The sequence below is a fragment of the Felis catus genome, chromosome B1 (assembly GCF_018350175.1).
Source record: "Felis catus isolate Fca126 chromosome B1, F.catus_Fca126_mat1.0, whole genome shotgun sequence".
Classification (NCBI taxonomy): Eukaryota; Metazoa; Chordata; class Mammalia; order Carnivora; family Felidae; genus Felis; species Felis catus.
The window spans coordinates 201,891,957-201,909,001 of record NC_058371.1 but is presented as its reverse complement, the minus strand read 5'-3'; the positions used below and the strand labels follow the sequence as shown (position 1 = coordinate 201,909,001).

Below are 17,045 nucleotides of genomic sequence, written 5' to 3'. Positions count from 1 at the left end.
CTGTGGCCACCCCTGCCGGATCCAAAGCCAAGGGCGCTCCCAGGGGCTTGGACTTGCCGACGGTGTCCAGTGGGCAGCTGGACCCCCGTCCGGGCGGGGTGTCTCCGGGTCACGTCTGCAGCCCTGTCCTTCTGAGTCCTGGGCTGCACAGGCTGGTGATCCTGACTGGCCAGGGTGCACCGGGGGCGCACTGGCAGCCTCCGGCCAGCGGGCCCCACACCGACGGGGTCCCGTGGCAGCTGGCCCGGCGGGAGGGCCTCGGCCCTCACAGACCTCGGTGGGAGGCCACAGCTGGGGCCGGAGGTCACGTGGCCCGCGTTCCTGTCTCAGCTGTCCCCCGTCCCCGTATCCTGCTCTGGGAGCCGATCGGGGACGGAAACCGCCGGATGCAGCGCCTGGCACTTAGCCCGGGCACGGGAACCGAAAGATGATGTCACACACGTCATTGTCACCCGTGCTGATGTCCCATGCAGTGCTTTGAGTCATCGGATATATGTCCTGTTCCCGTTAGATTTGAGGAATGTTTACTGGGGCATATGCCGGGTACTGGACCCTGGGTGTACGTTCCGACCCAGACAGAGTCGCTTACTGCTCTAGAGGTGACCACCCTGGCCTGTGGCCATGTGACCGGAGGGTCAAGCACCGGCCTGGGGGCCTGGAGACCCCAGCCCCGCGCCCGGCCTGCCCAGACTCTGTGTGACCTGGGCGGGGCCCGCCCCTCTCTGCCATTGGCCGTTCCCCCTGGGCCTGTGTGGGGACAGGACGGGCCCAGATGCCCTGACCTTCCGGAATGCCACCCGTGAGGTCCTCAGATGCCTCTCCGGTCAGGAGGAGCCGCTCTTCCGGCAATGAAATAATACCCTCGGGGACGTGGGTGGAGAGGCCTCCCGGACCAGCTGCTTGGAGCGTGGAGCATCCTGGGAATTGCCAGGAGCCCTGGCTGAGGCCTGCGGGAGGCCCTGCGGCCAGCCTGAGCTTCCGGGGGCTGCTCACGGCCGCGTTGCCCTCCGCTTCTGCCTCGGGAAGGAGCCCCCCCCCCCCCCCACCATGGGCCAGCCCTGCCCCGTCTCCCTCCTCAGAAAGCCTGGCGGGGGTGGTGGGAGTGGCGGGTAACATCATCGTCCCCCTGCGGATGGAAAACAGGCTCGGGGGGGTGGGGCACCAGCACATCCCAGGCCTGGCTTCTGGCTCTTTCCACCCGTGGTGATGGCGGATTTGTTTCCTGGGGATGCAGTAACAAAGTCCCACCGACTGGGGCTTGTCCAGCAGATGTCGGCTCACATTCTGGGGGGGGGGGGTGGGGGCTGAGATCAAGGTGTCGCCGGGGTGGGGTCCTTCCGAGGGCCGTGAGGGAAGGACCTCTCCTCGGCTTGCAGACAATTGTCCTGTCTCTGTGTCTGCACGTGGTCCCCTCTGTGTCCTGATGTCCGCTGTGCATAAGGACAGTCGTGTTGGAGCAGGACCCACCCGATGATCTCACTTCAGCTTGACCACTTGTGTAAAGACCTTGCCTCCAAGTCAGGTCATATTCTGAAGTGCTGGGGGCTAGGGGGTCAACGTATGAATCTGGGGGGACACAATTCGGCTGTCACAGACAGGCTCTTTCTGTGGCCCCTGGGACCCCCCTTTTGACCACACACACTCTGCAGGGAGGGAGGGAGACTGGGCTGGTTTTTCTTCCCTCCCCCCATCAAGTATGAGGCTCATTCCAGGCTCCGTGGGGCTGCCTGGTGTCCCCACCCCCCCCCCCCCCCAGGCTGTGTGTGGCTGAGAGTGACTTTGTGGGAATGTGCTCCCATCTCCGGGCAGGAAGAACCACAGGGCAGCGGGGGTCTGAGCTCGGTCTGCCGGGATCCAGACGCCAAGCCGCTGTCACTCCGATGGAGAGTGATCTCTGACCCCTGGCCTCCCTGGGTCTGGCGGGGTTGACCCTGTGCAGCTCCCCCAACCTACCCAAAGGGCCCGCAGCAGTGCCCTGGGAGCAAGGGGCCCACGTCGGGCGGGGTGACCCAGGATTCACACCCACACCCAGGCCTCCTGGACGGGGAGCGTGACCCAGGCGGTCTGAGGTGAACTGGGTCCTCTGTTCCCCCAGCCCCGTGCTGGCCTTTAGGGAGCCCCGGAGAGAGACGGGAGCCCCCAGTGAGGTCTCCAGCAGAGGCGGCCAGAGGTTCACCGGCCGTTTTGGAGAGGAGATGTCGCTTGTTCCAGGTGGCAGTCGGTGGCCCACGGGGACCCCCCTGCTGCAGCATCGAGAGGAGCCAGTGCCCAGAGCGCCCCCCGGGGCATGGGGCTCAGCACGCGGGCTCCCTGTGAGCGCATTGTGGGTACAGAGGAGGCCTGAGAGGTCAGTCGTCTTTGCAGGTGAAGGGGCAGGAGCCACACTCCCAGGAGACGGCGTGGCGGGGGCCGGGGCTGGTGCTGGGACCGTCGAGGACAACTTTGGGAAAGGGTCTGGGGTCAGCTAGCAGTGGGGGAGAAGTCAGGGAACCAGGTGGGCGCGGGGCGTGGAGGCGTGGGGGTCCCTCGGGGACATGGGTCCTATGGGCTGTGGGCAGGGTATTGAGCAGGTCGGGGACCCGAGCAAAGGACCTGACCTTGCTGGTGCTCAAGGCCACCTTCCCTGGTCCTGCCACCTTGTCAGAGTTTGCCCTGGGGGCTCTGTCGTCCGGGCTGTCCCCTTGCTGTGAGCCCGTGGGCTCAAGGGGACAGTCTCCCACCAGGTCCAAATGGGGACCTCCCGAGACACTTGGGACTTTGGAGCCAGGGTAGGTTGGCGGGAGGAGGACAGACCGGGGATTGAACCTTGACTCCACCCTTCCTGGCTGTGTGGCCTTGGGCTGGTTACCTTACCTCTCTGAGCTTGGTTTCTCACTCTGCCAAAAGGGCACAAGAGTGTCTACCCAGGGTGGCAGGAAGGACTCCAGACAAGGTCATGCCAGACTTTGGGCATTTCCTTCCCTGAATCAAAGCAGCCAGCACATCCTCGTGGGACTGGGGCCATGGAGGGAGGGACGTTCCTGTGTCTGGAGAGGTCTGGAGTGAGCCTCAGGCCGGCTGTGTGCAGAGGGGGGAGGCACGCCATGTCGGGACTTGGCAGGGGATTCTGGGGGTCTGGCTGTGGTTTTCTGTGGCCGAATAACACGCCGCCCCAAATCTTCAGCACCGAATGTGCGTTCTGGGACATTCACGGGTTCCGAGGGTCGGAAATCCAGAAAGGGCACTGCAGGGGCGTTTTCTGTCCTCCCCACGATGTCTGTGGTTTCTCCTGGGAAGACGTAAAGACTGGGGGTGACCCGAGAGCTGGGGATGACGGAGCCCCTGGAGGCGTCGTGGCTCACGTGGCTGGTGGCCCACGTGGCTGGCGGCCAGAACAGCTTCACGTGCGTGCTGCGTGCGATCCCTCTGTGTTTGGGGTGGTCGTGCTTCCTCACAGCGTGGCCTCTGGGCTCCAAGAAGGAGCGTCCTTAAAAGCAAGTTTGTGGCGTGATGATCTGGCCTGGAAGCCACGTGGAGTTGTTTCCATCACATTGTTGGCCGAGGCCGTCCCCAGATGTGCACCCGTGCTCCAGGGGAGGGGTCTCCCACCCCGACACTTAGTGGGAGATGTGGTAAAGCCACATTGGAGAAGAGCTTTGTGGGACGGGCATCTGCCTCCAGGAACTGCTCGGAGCGGTGAGCGTCCAGACCTCCAGAAGGAGGGGCGGTCACATCGCCGGATGCCCAGGCACGCGGCGTAAGGGGGAGACGGGCACCTGTCCCAAAATGTTGCAGTTCAGTGTGGTGTGTGTTGATTCGTCCTATTTCTCGAACGCCTAGCAGGTGCCAGGCGCTGGGCTGGGTGCGGGGCCCCCGAGGGTGAAGGGGACGTTCAGCGCAGTGGGGTGAACAGGAGAGGAGGTTCGGCTCAGCCACCCAGCAGACACTTATCGCTGTGTCCCCGGCCCTGAGCGGGGCCCAGGGGACCCCCGGTCGCTCTGCCCCCAGACTTCATGGTGTCGGGCAGAAGTTGGCCGGGAGTGTACAGCACTTTCACATGCTCAGTTCTGCCTGCGAATGTTTGTGCTGAGCCCACGTCCCCGTCCTAGAACCCGGTCAAGCAGAGCTGATCGCTGCCGGCCGAGTGCAGTCTGGTCCTGGGGCAGGTCAGGGGCTCGGGTGGGCGCACTCAGCCCCACAGAGAAACCAGAGGCCACATCTGTGGGGAGCCGGCCGAGGGCCTGGTCACTCCCGGGGGGCGGAGGGAACAGCTTTCCACGAGGTGGCATCCCCAGGGGGACAGGGGTCCCTGCGGTCTGATGGTGTGGGTATCGAAACGGGCCTGCGGGGGGCTGCTACGGGAGTTCAGGCGTCTGGTGCAACGGGCTTCTGGGTGGGGTGTTTCTGTCCCCCAACTCTGTGCCCTGGAGTGCAGGCCGCTGGGGGCGGGAACTGCCGGGGCCCCGGCCCAGCCCCGAGCTCGGCAGGGAGCAGGTACCCGCGGCGTCTTCGCTGGCGCTGGTGGAGGACTGGATGAGTGACTTCCTGGAAGGGTCAGACAGGATCGCCCCTCTGGCCCGTCTGGGGAGCCGGCTTGCTGGGCCCAGGCTGCCGACGGCCTCGGAGAGAGAGGCCAGCTCCGTGATTATAATTAGCAGTCGGCCCGTAAGTAGGTTAGCGAAGGGAGTGCTCCCGTGTGATTTGAAGCGATTTTCCGACACGCAGCACTGGGGAGGGCGGCGGGAGAGAGCGGGACCTACTCCTGACCTGAGGCACAGCCTGTAAAACAGCGTTCTGAGGGCAGGGCAGACAGACCCTCCGGGGCACGGGGGTGGGGGCGTCATTAACTCTGTACTTAGAAAACCAGGGCCAAGAAACACGCGTGCCGGAGGGGTGCGCAAGCCACAGGGATGCTTATGGCCGCGTGGGGCGTGTGAGAGCCATCTCCCCCAAACCCGGCCCAAGGGACACACACTTCCCAGACTTGGCCCCTGGCCCTGGGGGCCTTCCACGCGGGGGGAGGCGGGCACACAGGCCGACGGGCGGGGGCCCCCCAGCGCGGTCGGGACTGTGATGCAAATGAGCACGGTGACGTGCCCTTGCTGAAGACCCAGAAGGCACCTGCCTACCTCGTGTCACCTCCTCCCAGAAGTTCTCCTTGATTGCACACAGGTCCATGCCCCCTGTGTGCCTGGGACCCACCCTGGGTGTATCGGAGTCTCGGGAGTGGGTGTGCATGCATGGTTTATGAGGCTACTCGATATGAGAACACAGTCACGCAGTTTGGAACCCCGGCCGGTGGTTTGCAGGATGCAAACAGCAGAGGGGAGAGCACAGCGAAGCCATCACGGCTGGCGGGGGCGTGGGGTCCAGTCAGAACCGGAGCGCACAGGGTCCCACGTCCTGTACCGAGGTGCGTGTCCGTCCGGAGCAAACCCTGCACCAGATGACCAGGGACTGTGGGTCTTTGGCCCCGCCAGGCACAGCCAGCTCGGGCTCCAGCACGAACCGGACCCTCGGGGAAGGAACAGAACACCAGCACCAACATGAGAAAACGGAAGAAACGGCTAGAAATGTCCCGAGGATCACGAACGGCAGGTGCCTTGCGGTCTGGGAAGTGGGAGATGCATCGGGGTCCCCCATCTGGGAATGCCTATCCCCATCGTGGAGGTGGAAACAGGCTTCGGAGGGCACGTGACCTGCCCAAGGTGTCAGGGCCAGGGAGGGGCATAGCTCGCGTCAGTACGGCTCTCCGGCCCCCCCCACCCCCTCCGTCGTCTACCCCGCCACGTCACGAGGTGACTGGAGCCTGGAGGCAAATCTGGGGACATCTACAGACGAGGCTGGCGTGTGAGCCGAGGCATGGCCCTCTGGGAGCTTCCGGTCTCCCTCCTGGCAGCCTCCTCCCCGTCCCCACCCCTAGCTGCGGGGAAGCCCCTGAGATCTGGAGACCTGGGGACCACCAGGCCAGCCTTGCACCAGGGGCTTCCTCGACTTTAATGGAGCCTAAAACAATTCCTCAGGAGACCGAGCTCCAATTTATAGATGTGAAAACTGAGGCTTCTTGGGATTCGGTCAGCTCTCCAAGGTCACGCGGCCGCCCCCGGATGTCACAGCCCTCCCTGCTGGCTCCCGTCCCAGCTCCAGCAGCACACGGCTTCTCCTGGAGAGAGAGCACGGTCGCAGCCTGGAGGGGCTGCCGGGCATCGCGGGGGCTGCGGGGCCGGCCCCCGGTCAGGGTGCGCTGGCCGTGTCCCTCCCCTGTGACCGCGGGCGTTACGCAGTGGTGGTGCCTGTAGTAATTCCTGTTCCCTGTGAGGCCCCCCGGTGCCGGGATTTCACTAGCACAGGGGGATTAAGTGGCCACAGCCCTTTGTGGGATCGATTCGGGCCACTCGCGTTTATGTTTTTTTACGTGATGATCACGGCTGGGGGTCTGTAGTGCGAAGAGCCCGCTGTGCGTGTGGTTAGGGCTCCGGCGTGGCCGTTCTCTCTCTCTCTCTCTCTCTCTCTCTCTCTCTCTCTCTCTCTCTCCTTTTCGTTTAAAAATTTTCCCCGACGTCGTCTCCTAGAGTGGCCGTCCATCCACAGCAACACCGAACAGACAGCGGGGTTCCCATGGACGCCACACCCGGAACTTTCCACGGGGGGTTGCATCTTGCGGTGGGGGGGTGTGCTTGCCATAGAGTGAGCTGAAGTTTCCGCTGGGGTGACTCCGGGCGGGACGAGTGTGCCGTGACAGGTGTCCCCACGGGGGTCTCGTGGCCGCAAACGCCCTCTGTGTGCCCGTTCACCCCTCCCGCCCCCACGCCCTGGCGACCACTGATCTTTGTTTCCTGTTTCCATGGTTTTGCCTTTTCCAGAATGCCCTGTGCGTGGGATCCTACAGCCCCGCGGCGGGCTCGTTCTCTTGGTAACGTGCATGTAGGGTTCTCCCTGTCTTTTTGAGGCTTGGTAGCTAGTTTCTCGAGAATTCTTTGTTTTTAATGTACTACCCACACCCCGGACACCAGGGCTGGCCAGAACAGCCCATCCCTGTCCCGGGGCCGAGTGGAGAAAACCCTGGGTGTCATCACGCGCTGGGCCTGGGCCATCTCTCCGGGCCTCAGCTCCCTCAGCGGCATCAGGGACAACATACCCCAGCGTGGTCTGCGTACGGGGGTTTCTTGCAAGTGGGCATGTGCAGGAGGCGCAAGGGGTGAGTCCGTCTCGGGGGGTCAGAGGGCCCACGCCACAGATCTGCAGGATTCACGGGTGGGATCTGGGCAGGTGCCCGGCCGGAGGGAACACCTGTGCGCGAGGCCCACGGCTGTCTCCGTGGCGCAGTGTCTTCTTCCCGCCACCAGAGGGCAGCACCACCGCTCTCATCGCCCGGAGGTCCCAGGAGGCTTTAGAGGGTCCCCTCCTCCGTGGGCAGGATCGGGTCCCCTCAGCAAAGCGTGTCTTAAAGCAGCTCTGCCCGCAGGTCAGATATATCTCCAGGAGCCAGGCAACTGAGGGTGTCAGGCCGTGTGTTCTGGAAAATGACAATAGCTATTGTGCACCCAGCCCACATCCTAGCAACGCTCTGGGGCAGGTGATTGAACGAGGCAGCCGGGCGGAGGGACAGCTGCGTGGAAGGCTGGACGTTCCAGGTCACAGCACGTAGGAGGTGAGGCTGGGGCTGCGCCCAGGCCATCTGCCCCCACGGCCTGCACTCCCCACCCCGCCCCCCCCCGGGACTCTGACAGTGACCTTCCCTCCCTGGCCTTGAGCCAGATCCCAGCAGTATAAAAACTTGCTTGTCTGCTCACAGACAGACGATCGGCTGTTGTCCTTTGTATGCCTGACAGATGAGAAGATAACAGTGTCCAGTGTCGAGGATCTCAGTCCTCCCTCCACCGCCCCCCACCCGCCCCCACCGCCCCTGCACAGTCTCCATGGAGCCTCGGAGGAGGACAGGGTGACTCCATGGCCCGCCGGGCCATTCACTGGCTTCAAACCCGGATTCCAGCGGCTCATCCCGCAAGGGGAGTCTTAAATTGAAGCCCAGTCTTGAATTTCGAGTCTTAAATTCAAATCCCGCCCTCTGCCTTCTTCCGCTAATTTTATCAAGTCGTAGATGAGGCAATTTCAGCACTCGTTCTGCAGGAAGGAGAATCACAGGGAGAGCCCGGCGTTGGCGCTTCAGCTCGAGTGGGGAGGGTCGCTGGGGCTGCAGGAGGGCGGCAGAACTCGAGGGGCCCCGCCGGGCTCCGCACCCGCAGTCTGCTGTTTGGGTCCCTCTGGAGGCACAAGGCAGGCGCTGACTCTCGGCCCAGGGAGACGCCGAATTCCTTTCCATGCCGCTCACCTCCTTTCCTGCACCTGCTCCTCGTCCCCAGATAGCCGGAACCCTGCTACCCTCGGGGTGTTCACGGCCTTCTCCTCCTCAGACAGCCTGCTGTCCCCAGCATGGGCCGCTCCCCCTCTGTGCCACCCACGCAGTGTCCCCACCTCGGGCGGGGACCGCAGCAGAGAGGAACCCCGCCCTGGTGGAAGGGGGGCCGCCGGGATGCGGGGTCCTGGGGGGCAAGGGGTGGGGGGAATTGGATGGAGAAATGTCCTTCTCTGTCTGGCGTGACCTCCTTGAGGTTTACGAGGAGACCCCGAGGTGTGGTGCTCGCTCAAAGCTGGCGTTAGACAACCGTGTTCGTGGGTGTGCGTGGGTACAAGTAGCTTAATGCTCCAACGAAGTGTGGCAGGTCCTTCCTCGGCCACCCCGCACCCCTCAGCCCACCTGGGCTTTCTCCTGCAGGCTTCCTGCCCCAGGTACACCACCTGCACCCTGTCCAGACCAAGAAAGGAGGGTGGCATTAGAGGATGTGAAAATAGGGGCGCCTGGGTGGCTCAGTTGGTTGGGCATCCGACTTTGGCTCAGGTCATGATCTCGCAGTTTGTGAGTTCGAGCCCCGCGTCGGGCTCTGTGCTGACGGCTCGGAGCCTGGAGCCTGCTTCGGATTCTGTGTCTCCCTCTCTCTCTGACCCTCCCCTGTTCATGCTCTGTCTCTCTCTGTCTCAAAAATAAATAAACATAAAAATAAATAAAATAAATAAAAAGAAGATGTGAAAGTAAGCAAAGACCCCCAAATGAGAAAGTCAAAGCTATCTCCCCAGCACTGGCTGGAGTGGGGGGTCGTCCCCCCTCACTTGCATTTGCCTGAGCCCCAGAGGCGGGCAGAGCAGTGGGGGTGCTTCCCAGAGGAGGAAAGAGGCTGGGGTGGGTCTGATGGGAGGCCGGAGAGGCTGGGAGGCCAGGAGGCCGGGAAGTCTGCTGAAAGGGGTGACCACACGGCTGGTCAGGGAAGCAGGTTTGGCTTTCTCGGGTTGATCCTGAGTCGGAAGGATCCAGCTGGCTCAGGTCCCTGCGTGGGCCATGCTCTCTGCCCGGCAGGCCTCCGTGCCAGCCTCCAGCTCTGCCATCGGCCGGCTCCTCCCTGTGTTTCAAGGGACTCTGCTGGTCCCCAGCCCCTGGGCCTCCCCCGGCATCAGCTCTGCCCCTTGGGCTGTCTTCACCGCCAGGCTGGGGCTCCTTAAGGGGCTGGCCTGCTGTGGGCCCCTGTGTCCTGTCCGCTGGCCTCCACAGGTGCTCTTGGAGGATGTGGGAGAGGAGCATATGGCCCCCCCAGACCCCAAGAGCCCCAGAGCCGGGCCCTTTGACCATCCACCCCGACCTGCCCCTCGGTGGGTTTCTACACCTCCACAAACACCCCAGGCCATGGCTGGCTCGAAGGAGGGCCGCACCAGTACTCAGGTTCACGTCCCCGGGACACAGCAGGACTTTGAGGCACGCTCCAAGGAGGACCGTGGTTACTGCTGTTGCAGGAGAGAGGACTGTGGGTCTCCCGGCTGTAGACCGGATGCCCGGCTCACTGGGCGGGGGGAGGGGGCTGCTTCTGAGGCCCTGCCGGTCAACGCAGCAAGAGACCAGGATACCCTTTGGGACGGGGTCGAGATCTCCCCACCACGGCAGGCGCGCACACAGCGATGGGGGACGGATGGCCCACGTGTGGGGCGCCAGAGACAGGAGCCGCTCACTGGGGTTGACCGGATGGCCTCAAGTTATCTGATTCTCTCTGGTCCCCCAGGAAAGAAGATGGGCCTGTGCCCTGACGCCCTATGGGGCTTGAGCTGGCGGGGGGGGGGGGGGGTCGCGAGCGCAGTCACTGATTTACTCACCTGCGCCTGGTGTGTCCCACCCTTTAACGTGGCCTTTCTTCCCCCGGCAGTGTCGGAGCCCCAGGCTGCTCACAGCCCCCTGGAGAAGTCGCCCAGCACGGCCATCCTGTGCAACACGTGTGGAAATGTGTGCAAGGGGGAGGTGCTGAGGGTCCAGAACAAGTATTTCCACATCAAGTGCTTTGTCTGTAAAGGTGAGCATCTCTGGTCTCTGTTCTTTGTCCCTGCTGAGACGGGTGAGGTCTTGTGAGGGCATAGATACACCCGCTAAACTAAGGTCTGGGGGTGGGGGGTGAGGAAGGGTCTGGAAGCTTCCAGGGAGGGCTTCGCAGAGGAGGTGGTGTTTGGGCTCTGACTTGGAGTGAGGAGGAGCCCGTCAGGCCAACCCAGGCGGCAGGGGCAGGTGCACACGGTGTGGGGCGCAGGTCGGCGGTTTGACTGCGGGGTGCTGCAGGGCCGGAGGGGGATGGGGCTGGGGGCCCAGGCTCCCCCCTGCGCCAGCGGCCCTATGAGGGACCCGAGACTGTCACTTGAGGGGGTGGCTGGGGCCTGGAGATGTGGGAGCCTGTCCAGGGCTGGATGGTGGCCTCTGATGAGTCCCGGGCAGGGTGCCGGGCAGAATGCTGTGGGAGACTCGGGGGTCCTGCGGGGGCCAGTGGCCCAGGGAAGACCCGAGCGCCCCCAGTGGCCCCCACCCAGGGACCTCTGGGGCGACACCATCTCTGGCAGGGGTGGGAGCGTCCTGGGACCCTCGGTCTGAGGGTTACCCTGGCCTGCCTGTCAGAGGGGCACAGCCTAGAAGTGGTGTTTTCTGGGAAAGGACGGGGCAGCGCCGTGTGGGCGTGTGAGAACGGCGACCCTGCAGCGTCCTGGGGGACACCACCTCTGCCTACGATGTGGCTCCCCCGCTGTGGTCCATGCCCCCACCCCTTCTGTGGTCGGTGCCCCACCCCCGGGTGGAGAGTGCCCACCCCCCCTCGCCTGAAGCTTCTTCTTTTCATCAGAGCTTCCCAGGGATTTGTCTGGGTTAATTCTCTCTACTCTCCAAAAGATCAATTTGCTGTGTCCAAAAAGCAAAATCCATTAAAATGCTCTTTTTCGATGCTGACTTTAAAAGATGGGGGAAGTGGCCGCCGTGTTTCAAAGGATGGTCCGTAAGCACAGGCCTTAGGAACGCGATAAAAGGCATCAGAACGGGGTCCTGGTTTGACCCGGGGGGGGTTGGGAGGAGGGGAGCCCCTGCCCTCCCACAGCGTCACCGGGGACAGATCACTTTGTCCTCCGTGAGCGGCCCTGGAAAAGCCGCGGCCCCTTCGTCACGGCCCGCAGGCGGGTGGTGCTGGCGGGCACCCGGGACGCGCCTCTGTGCGCCGCGGCCGCTCCCAGCGCTCGCTGTGGGGGTGGCACGGGTGGCAGGAGCCCGTGGGCACACGGGCCCCCTTTCGAGACCGCTGCCCACACGCGCAGGCCGCCACAGAGCCTCACACCGTGCCGGGTGGCCATGCCCAGCGGGGCCCCTGCCCTTGGCGGTGGGGGCATCTCTGCTTCACCTGCTCAGAACGACGTGGGGCGGCTGAGGTTGCCTGCAGGCTGGAAAGAACCGTGTTTGTTTAAGCGTGAAGGTTACATGGCCTCCGATTGGGCGTCTATCCACTTTGTCTGAAAGTGCAAAGCCTCTGAGTCACTGAGGGCACTTTGGGATGAATAAAAACGAATACCCAACTCCTAGTGTCTTAAACAACATGGATACTTATCATCTGGTTTTTAACACTTATTTAGTTTTGAGAGAGAGAGAGAGAGAGAGAGAGAGAGAGAGAGGGAGCAGGGCAGGGGCAGAGAGGGAGGGGGACAGAGGATCTAAAGCAGACTCTGTGCTGAGTGGAGAGCCCGACGCGGGGCTCGAACCTACGAACTGTGAGATCATGACCTGAGTCGAAGTCGGACACTTAACCGACTGAGCCACCCAGGCGCCTCGGATGTTTATCATTTTAACGTAAAGCCTGGAAGTAGCCCCTTTCCCCAGAGTTGGGTAACTTAACAGCTCAACAGGGTCATTAAAGATGCAGGTTTCTTCACTGCCCCACCCCCACTTCCTCTCGCTCCCCCCCGCCCCGCCCTGCATCCTGTGCATGGCAGAGGTGCCTCTCCTCATGGTCTCAAGGTGGCTGCCGTAGCTCCAAGCATCACATCCTCACAGGATAGTATCCAACTCGGGAAGAGGGATAGACACAGGCAGAGGCCTCCCTGCTCACGTGATTCTCCCTTCTTTGATCAGGGAGAACCCTTTCCCTGAGGCTCTCCCAAAGACTTCTAATATGGCTCATTGGCCGGAACCGGGTCACGGGTCCACCCACAGGGCCACAGAGGACCAAGAAGGAGGATGGCGATTCACAGAGACCAGTCATGTCTGTCCCTGGGTGGGCACGTTGCCAGGCGCCCACAGCATCTCACAAGAGGCCCCGGTGGGATGGGTTCTTACCACCTTGGCACGTGTTTGGCGTGCCTCAGTTTACCTGGGAGAGCCCACGAAATAATTAGGTAATTACACTCTGCCTCATGGATGCCCCAGGCTTGGGCTTTGATGCTTGGAGGTCTGGGTTCAAATCCCACCTCTGCCACCACCGGCTCGTGTGGGTCCTACGCACGTTTCTAACCTCGGGGTTTGCACAGCAACATTTCTCGGGCAGCTGCCGCGCTCAGGCGGCGTTCTGGGTGCTTGAGAGGCATCCGTGAGCACGAGGGACACCCTTGTTCTCATGGAGATCACGTTCTGGTAAACGGGGGACGGGCGGGAAACACTGGACAGGATAGGTACATCTTACCATGTGCTAGAAGGTGCCAGACAGGAAGGGAGGAAGAGGGGCGGAGTTGCTGTTTTCCGTTGAGCAATCAGGGTGGGCCTCACAGAGGAGGTGACCTGAGTGAAGACTTGAGGGACGTTTGGGAAGAGCCTTGCAGCCAGAGGGAGCAGCTGGGACGAAGACGAGAACGCGGGGTGCGTGCCTGGTGGACGTGGGAAAAGGCTGGAGCAGAATGAGCGATGGGGAGGGGTCCTTGGGAGGCTCTCGGCTCTGGGGCCCAGGGACAGTGGACAGAGGAGGGCCCCGGTCCACCTTCGTTTCCCCAGACCTCTGTGCGGAGGGCCACGGTGGGCGTGGGGAAGGCTCCAGGGGCCGGAGACTGGTGTCCACCGCGCGGGGACGTGGGATTCCGGCTGTGTGTAGGGATCTTGTCGCCTCTACTCTCACGCTGCAACATGTGACCAAACGTGGAAGACGCCCAGCACGTAGTAGGTCCTCAAGAAAGAAGTGAGAGCGTGTTTGCCAACAGCTTGAAATTTGCCTGGAGAACCCAGTGTGGTCCCCTCGACTTTGTGTGTGCGGCCAAGGTCTGCGCTTTTAGGACCCTGGTTCTTGATTGCACCCTGCTCGTAGTGCCCTGGAAACACAGCCCCGGCCCCTAAGTGACGACCACAGGAGGCCACATCCACCCGTGACGCCCAGCAAGCGGGCGTTTTCTGATCCGAGAAGCAGCAGGGCTGAGCAGGACCGTGATGGCGGGAAAGTCCCCCCGGGAGGGAAGGAGGTGGGCAGGGCAGCGAGCCCTCTGGCTCTGCCCGTGGGGTCGACCACAAAGGGCACATCTCTCTGGGACCGCCGCCGGAGAGCTGCTCTGGGCACCTGGGGGTGACAAGGGAGTGGTACAAAATGCCCACATTCTCTCCTTTTGGGGTGCCCCCGGGGCATTTATGAGAAACCAACCAACGGCTTCCAGAACCAAAGGGAAGCTTCGTCTGCCGGCCCCGGGCAGGTGTCCTTCTGCACAGCCTGCCCCTCACAGGGCACCTGGACCGCAGATCCAGGACCCGCGGGCCCCGTGGCAGGGAGGTCGCTCCGGGGACAGGGGCCTGTTACTACAGATGGAGGGTCCCGGGCAGAGACGGGGTGAGCCCTGGCTGGCAGTGGCCGTGAGCCCCGAGCCAGCGCACTCAGATCAGGCCGCGGGGCCGCCTCCGTCGTTTCCTCGTGCTCTGATGTTAGCGGCTGCCTCCTCCCTCCTCCACCCACCAGCGCAGGGAGGCGTAAGGGAGAGTGGAAACACCCCCCAGGGGCCCCCCCAGGGGACTCCTGTCGGGTTCGGGTCGGTAGGCAGCCCCTCCATCCCGTCCCTCGCGAGTCTCTTTGATTGGAGGTCTCGTTACATACACTCCTCTGTGTCCTGATTTATTCACCTCCCGGACCGTGGGCGCCCTTTCCCCATCATGCAAATCCTTCCACATCAGTTTCAGTATCTGCCCCGATTCCTCACAGGCAAGGCCAGCGGTGACCTTGGCCATTCCTCTGCTGTCGGACACGTAAGCCGGTTCCGTCCGGCGCTGAGCGAACCCTACGTTGCAGGGGACGACTCGGAGGTTCAGAGAGGCCAAGTAGCTCGCCCAAGGTCACACAGCTGAGCAGCAGCGGAGGGAGGATTCCGGCCCAGGCTGCCTGGCTCCAAAGCCCCGCGTTAATTGCCTACGTCGTTTGCATCGCGGCTGCAGCCTACACTGGCCAGCAGTGCTCTGTGGGTATTCCTGGTCATTTCCTGGGAATGAAGTCCCAGAAAAGAGATTGACGGGTCGGGGGGCAGGAGCGGTTTTCACGTTCTGTAGCGTCCGTGCTAAGTGGTATTCCGGGACGAGCCCCCCACCCCCGTCCCCCGCTCCTGTTAATGGAGAAGGACCACAGTGAAGGCACGGGACCGAGCCTCGGGGAGGCCTCTGCAGAGGCCCAGAAAGGTTAAGGAACTTGCCCAGGACGCACAGCCGAGGGCACAGGCGGAGCTGGGGTCCAAAGCCAGGCAGCTCCAGCGTCTGGGCTCAGCGGCTCAGCTGACGTCTCACCTCGTCTGCAGAGCTCACATCTCCTTGGAGAACCGCTCTGCTCTCCACAACTGGCACACCGCAAGTGCCACCCTGTGGCCCGGGCGAGGGGTCGGGGAGACCCAGGAGAGGCCCACCACCCACCTTGTGTGGGAGATGGTCGCCGGAGCCCCCGGGCAGCAGGCGGCGGGGCAGGTGGTGGGCACTGAGTGGGGTGTGAGCTGAGGGGGGCTCTGCGGACCGGGCCGAGCGGACCGGGCCCCGGAAGGACCCCGACTCCCAGAGGTTCAGTCTCCAGACTCCAAATTTCCGCAAATGCTCTTCTGAAACCTGAGCCCCCGAGAAGGCACCTGTCCGGAAGGAAGGCCGCCAGGCTTCCCCTCGCCTCCCAGACTCCCAGGGCACCAAGAAAAGGTTCCACGGTCGGGGCTCCCTTGACCGGACACCGGGCGTTCCCCTCGGTCAACACCATCCGTGGCACCAAGAGCTTACGTAGAAAGGTTTTCTCTGTCTCCGACGACTTATCCAAATTTATAATGTATGTGTTACTTTGCTAGCTTTGTACTCATCTTAGTAAAAAAAAATAACCCAATCCAGAATAACTTATTAAATATTTAGAGCCTTGTGACCACAAGACATTCCTAAGAAATCAATGTCCACGTTGACTCTGGAATTTTTTTCTGCGGAGAAGGCGAGGCGGCACTTCCGGTCTTAAAACACGTTACGTTCGCGTGCGGTTCTTTGGGGAAGTAGGAGGGAACTAGGCTTTTTGGGGACAAGGTGAAGTTTCCACTTTTACGAATGCTGGCTGTGGGCTTTGCTAGAAGATGCTGGTGGTCTCGCTCTGGCAAGACCTCCCACTGGATGTGCTCGAAAGGAGGACGTGAGTTAAAGTGAAAGATGCCGATACTCAGAATTCCCCAGAAGCAGCATCCTTTGCAATCAATTAATGTTTTGATGAAAAATTTTAAGTGCTGATGCAATACCATGATGAAGGAGGAAGGAAGGAAGGAAGGAAGGAAGGAAGGAAGGAAGGAAGGAAGGAAGGAAGGGAGGAAGGAAGGAAGGAAGGGAGGAAGGAAGGAGAGAAGGAAGGAAGGGAGGGAGGAAGGAAGGAAGAAAGGAAGGGAGGAAGGAAGGGAGGAAGGAAGGAGAGAAGGAAGGAGGAAGGAAAGAAGGAAGGAAGGAGAGAAGGAAGGAAGGGAGGGAGGAAGGAAGGAAGAAAGGAAGGGAGGAAGGAAGGAAGAAGGAAGGAAGGAAGAAGGAAGGAAGGAAGAAGGAAGGAAGGAAGGAAGGAAGGAAGGAAGGAAGGAAGGGAGGGAGGAAGGGAGGAAGAAAGGAAGGGAGGAAGGGAGGAAGAAAGGAAGGGAGGAAGGTAAGAAAGAAGGAAGAAGGAAGGAAGGAAGAGAGGAAGGGAGGGAGAGAGGAAGGAAGGGAGAGAGGAAGGAAGGAAGGAAGGAAGGAAGGAAGGAAGGAAGGAAGGAAAGGGGGAGGGAGGAAGGAAGGGAGGAAGGAAGGAAGGGAGGAAGGAAGGAGAGAAGGAAGGAGGAAGGAAAGAAGGAAGGAAGGAGAGAAGGAAGGAAGGGAGGGAGGAAGGAAGGAAGAAAGGAAGGGAGGAAGGTAAGAAAGAAGGAAGAAGGAAGGAAGGAAGAGAGGAAGGGAGGGAGAGAGGAAGGAAGGGAGAGAGGAAGGAAGGAAGGAAGGAAGGAAGGAAGGAAGGAAGGAAGGAAAGGGGGAGGGAGGAAGGAAGGGAGGAAGGAAGGAGAGAAGGAAGGAGAGAAGGAAGGAAGGGAGGGAGGAAGGAAGGGAGGAAGGAAGGGAAGAAGGAAGGAGAGAAGGAAGGAGGAAGGAAAGAAGGAAGGAAGGAGAGAAGGAAGGAAGGGAGGGAGGAAGGTAAGAAAGAAGGAAGAAGGAAGGAAGGAAGAGAGGAAGGGAGGGAGAGAGGAAGGAAGGGAGAGAGGAAGGAAGGAAGGAAGGAAGGAAGGAAAGGGGGAGGGAGGAAGGAAGG

At 61.9% G+C, this 17,045-nt stretch overlaps 1 protein-coding gene across 27 annotated transcripts in view; it reads left to right on the top strand.

Annotated features, from left to right (window-relative positions):
• Positions 1 to 17,045, top strand: part of ABLIM2 (actin binding LIM protein family member 2) — a 143,166-nt gene that overhangs the window by 29,782 nt on the left and 96,339 nt on the right. For 25 of the 27 annotated variants that reach the window (XM_045056667.1, XM_045056669.1, XM_045056666.1 and 22 more), the window contains exons 1-2: positions 5,511 to 5,577; positions 10,227 to 10,370. In XM_045056667.1, the coding sequence (XP_044912602.1) occupies positions 5,526 to 5,577; positions 10,227 to 10,370 (196 nt within the window). In that variant the 5' untranslated portion in view covers positions 5,511 to 5,525. Of the gene's footprint in view, positions 1 to 5,510; positions 5,578 to 10,226; positions 10,371 to 17,045 lie in introns of those variants that run through there. The other 2 variants (XM_023253443.2, XM_023253441.2) reach the window with 1 other exon arrangement.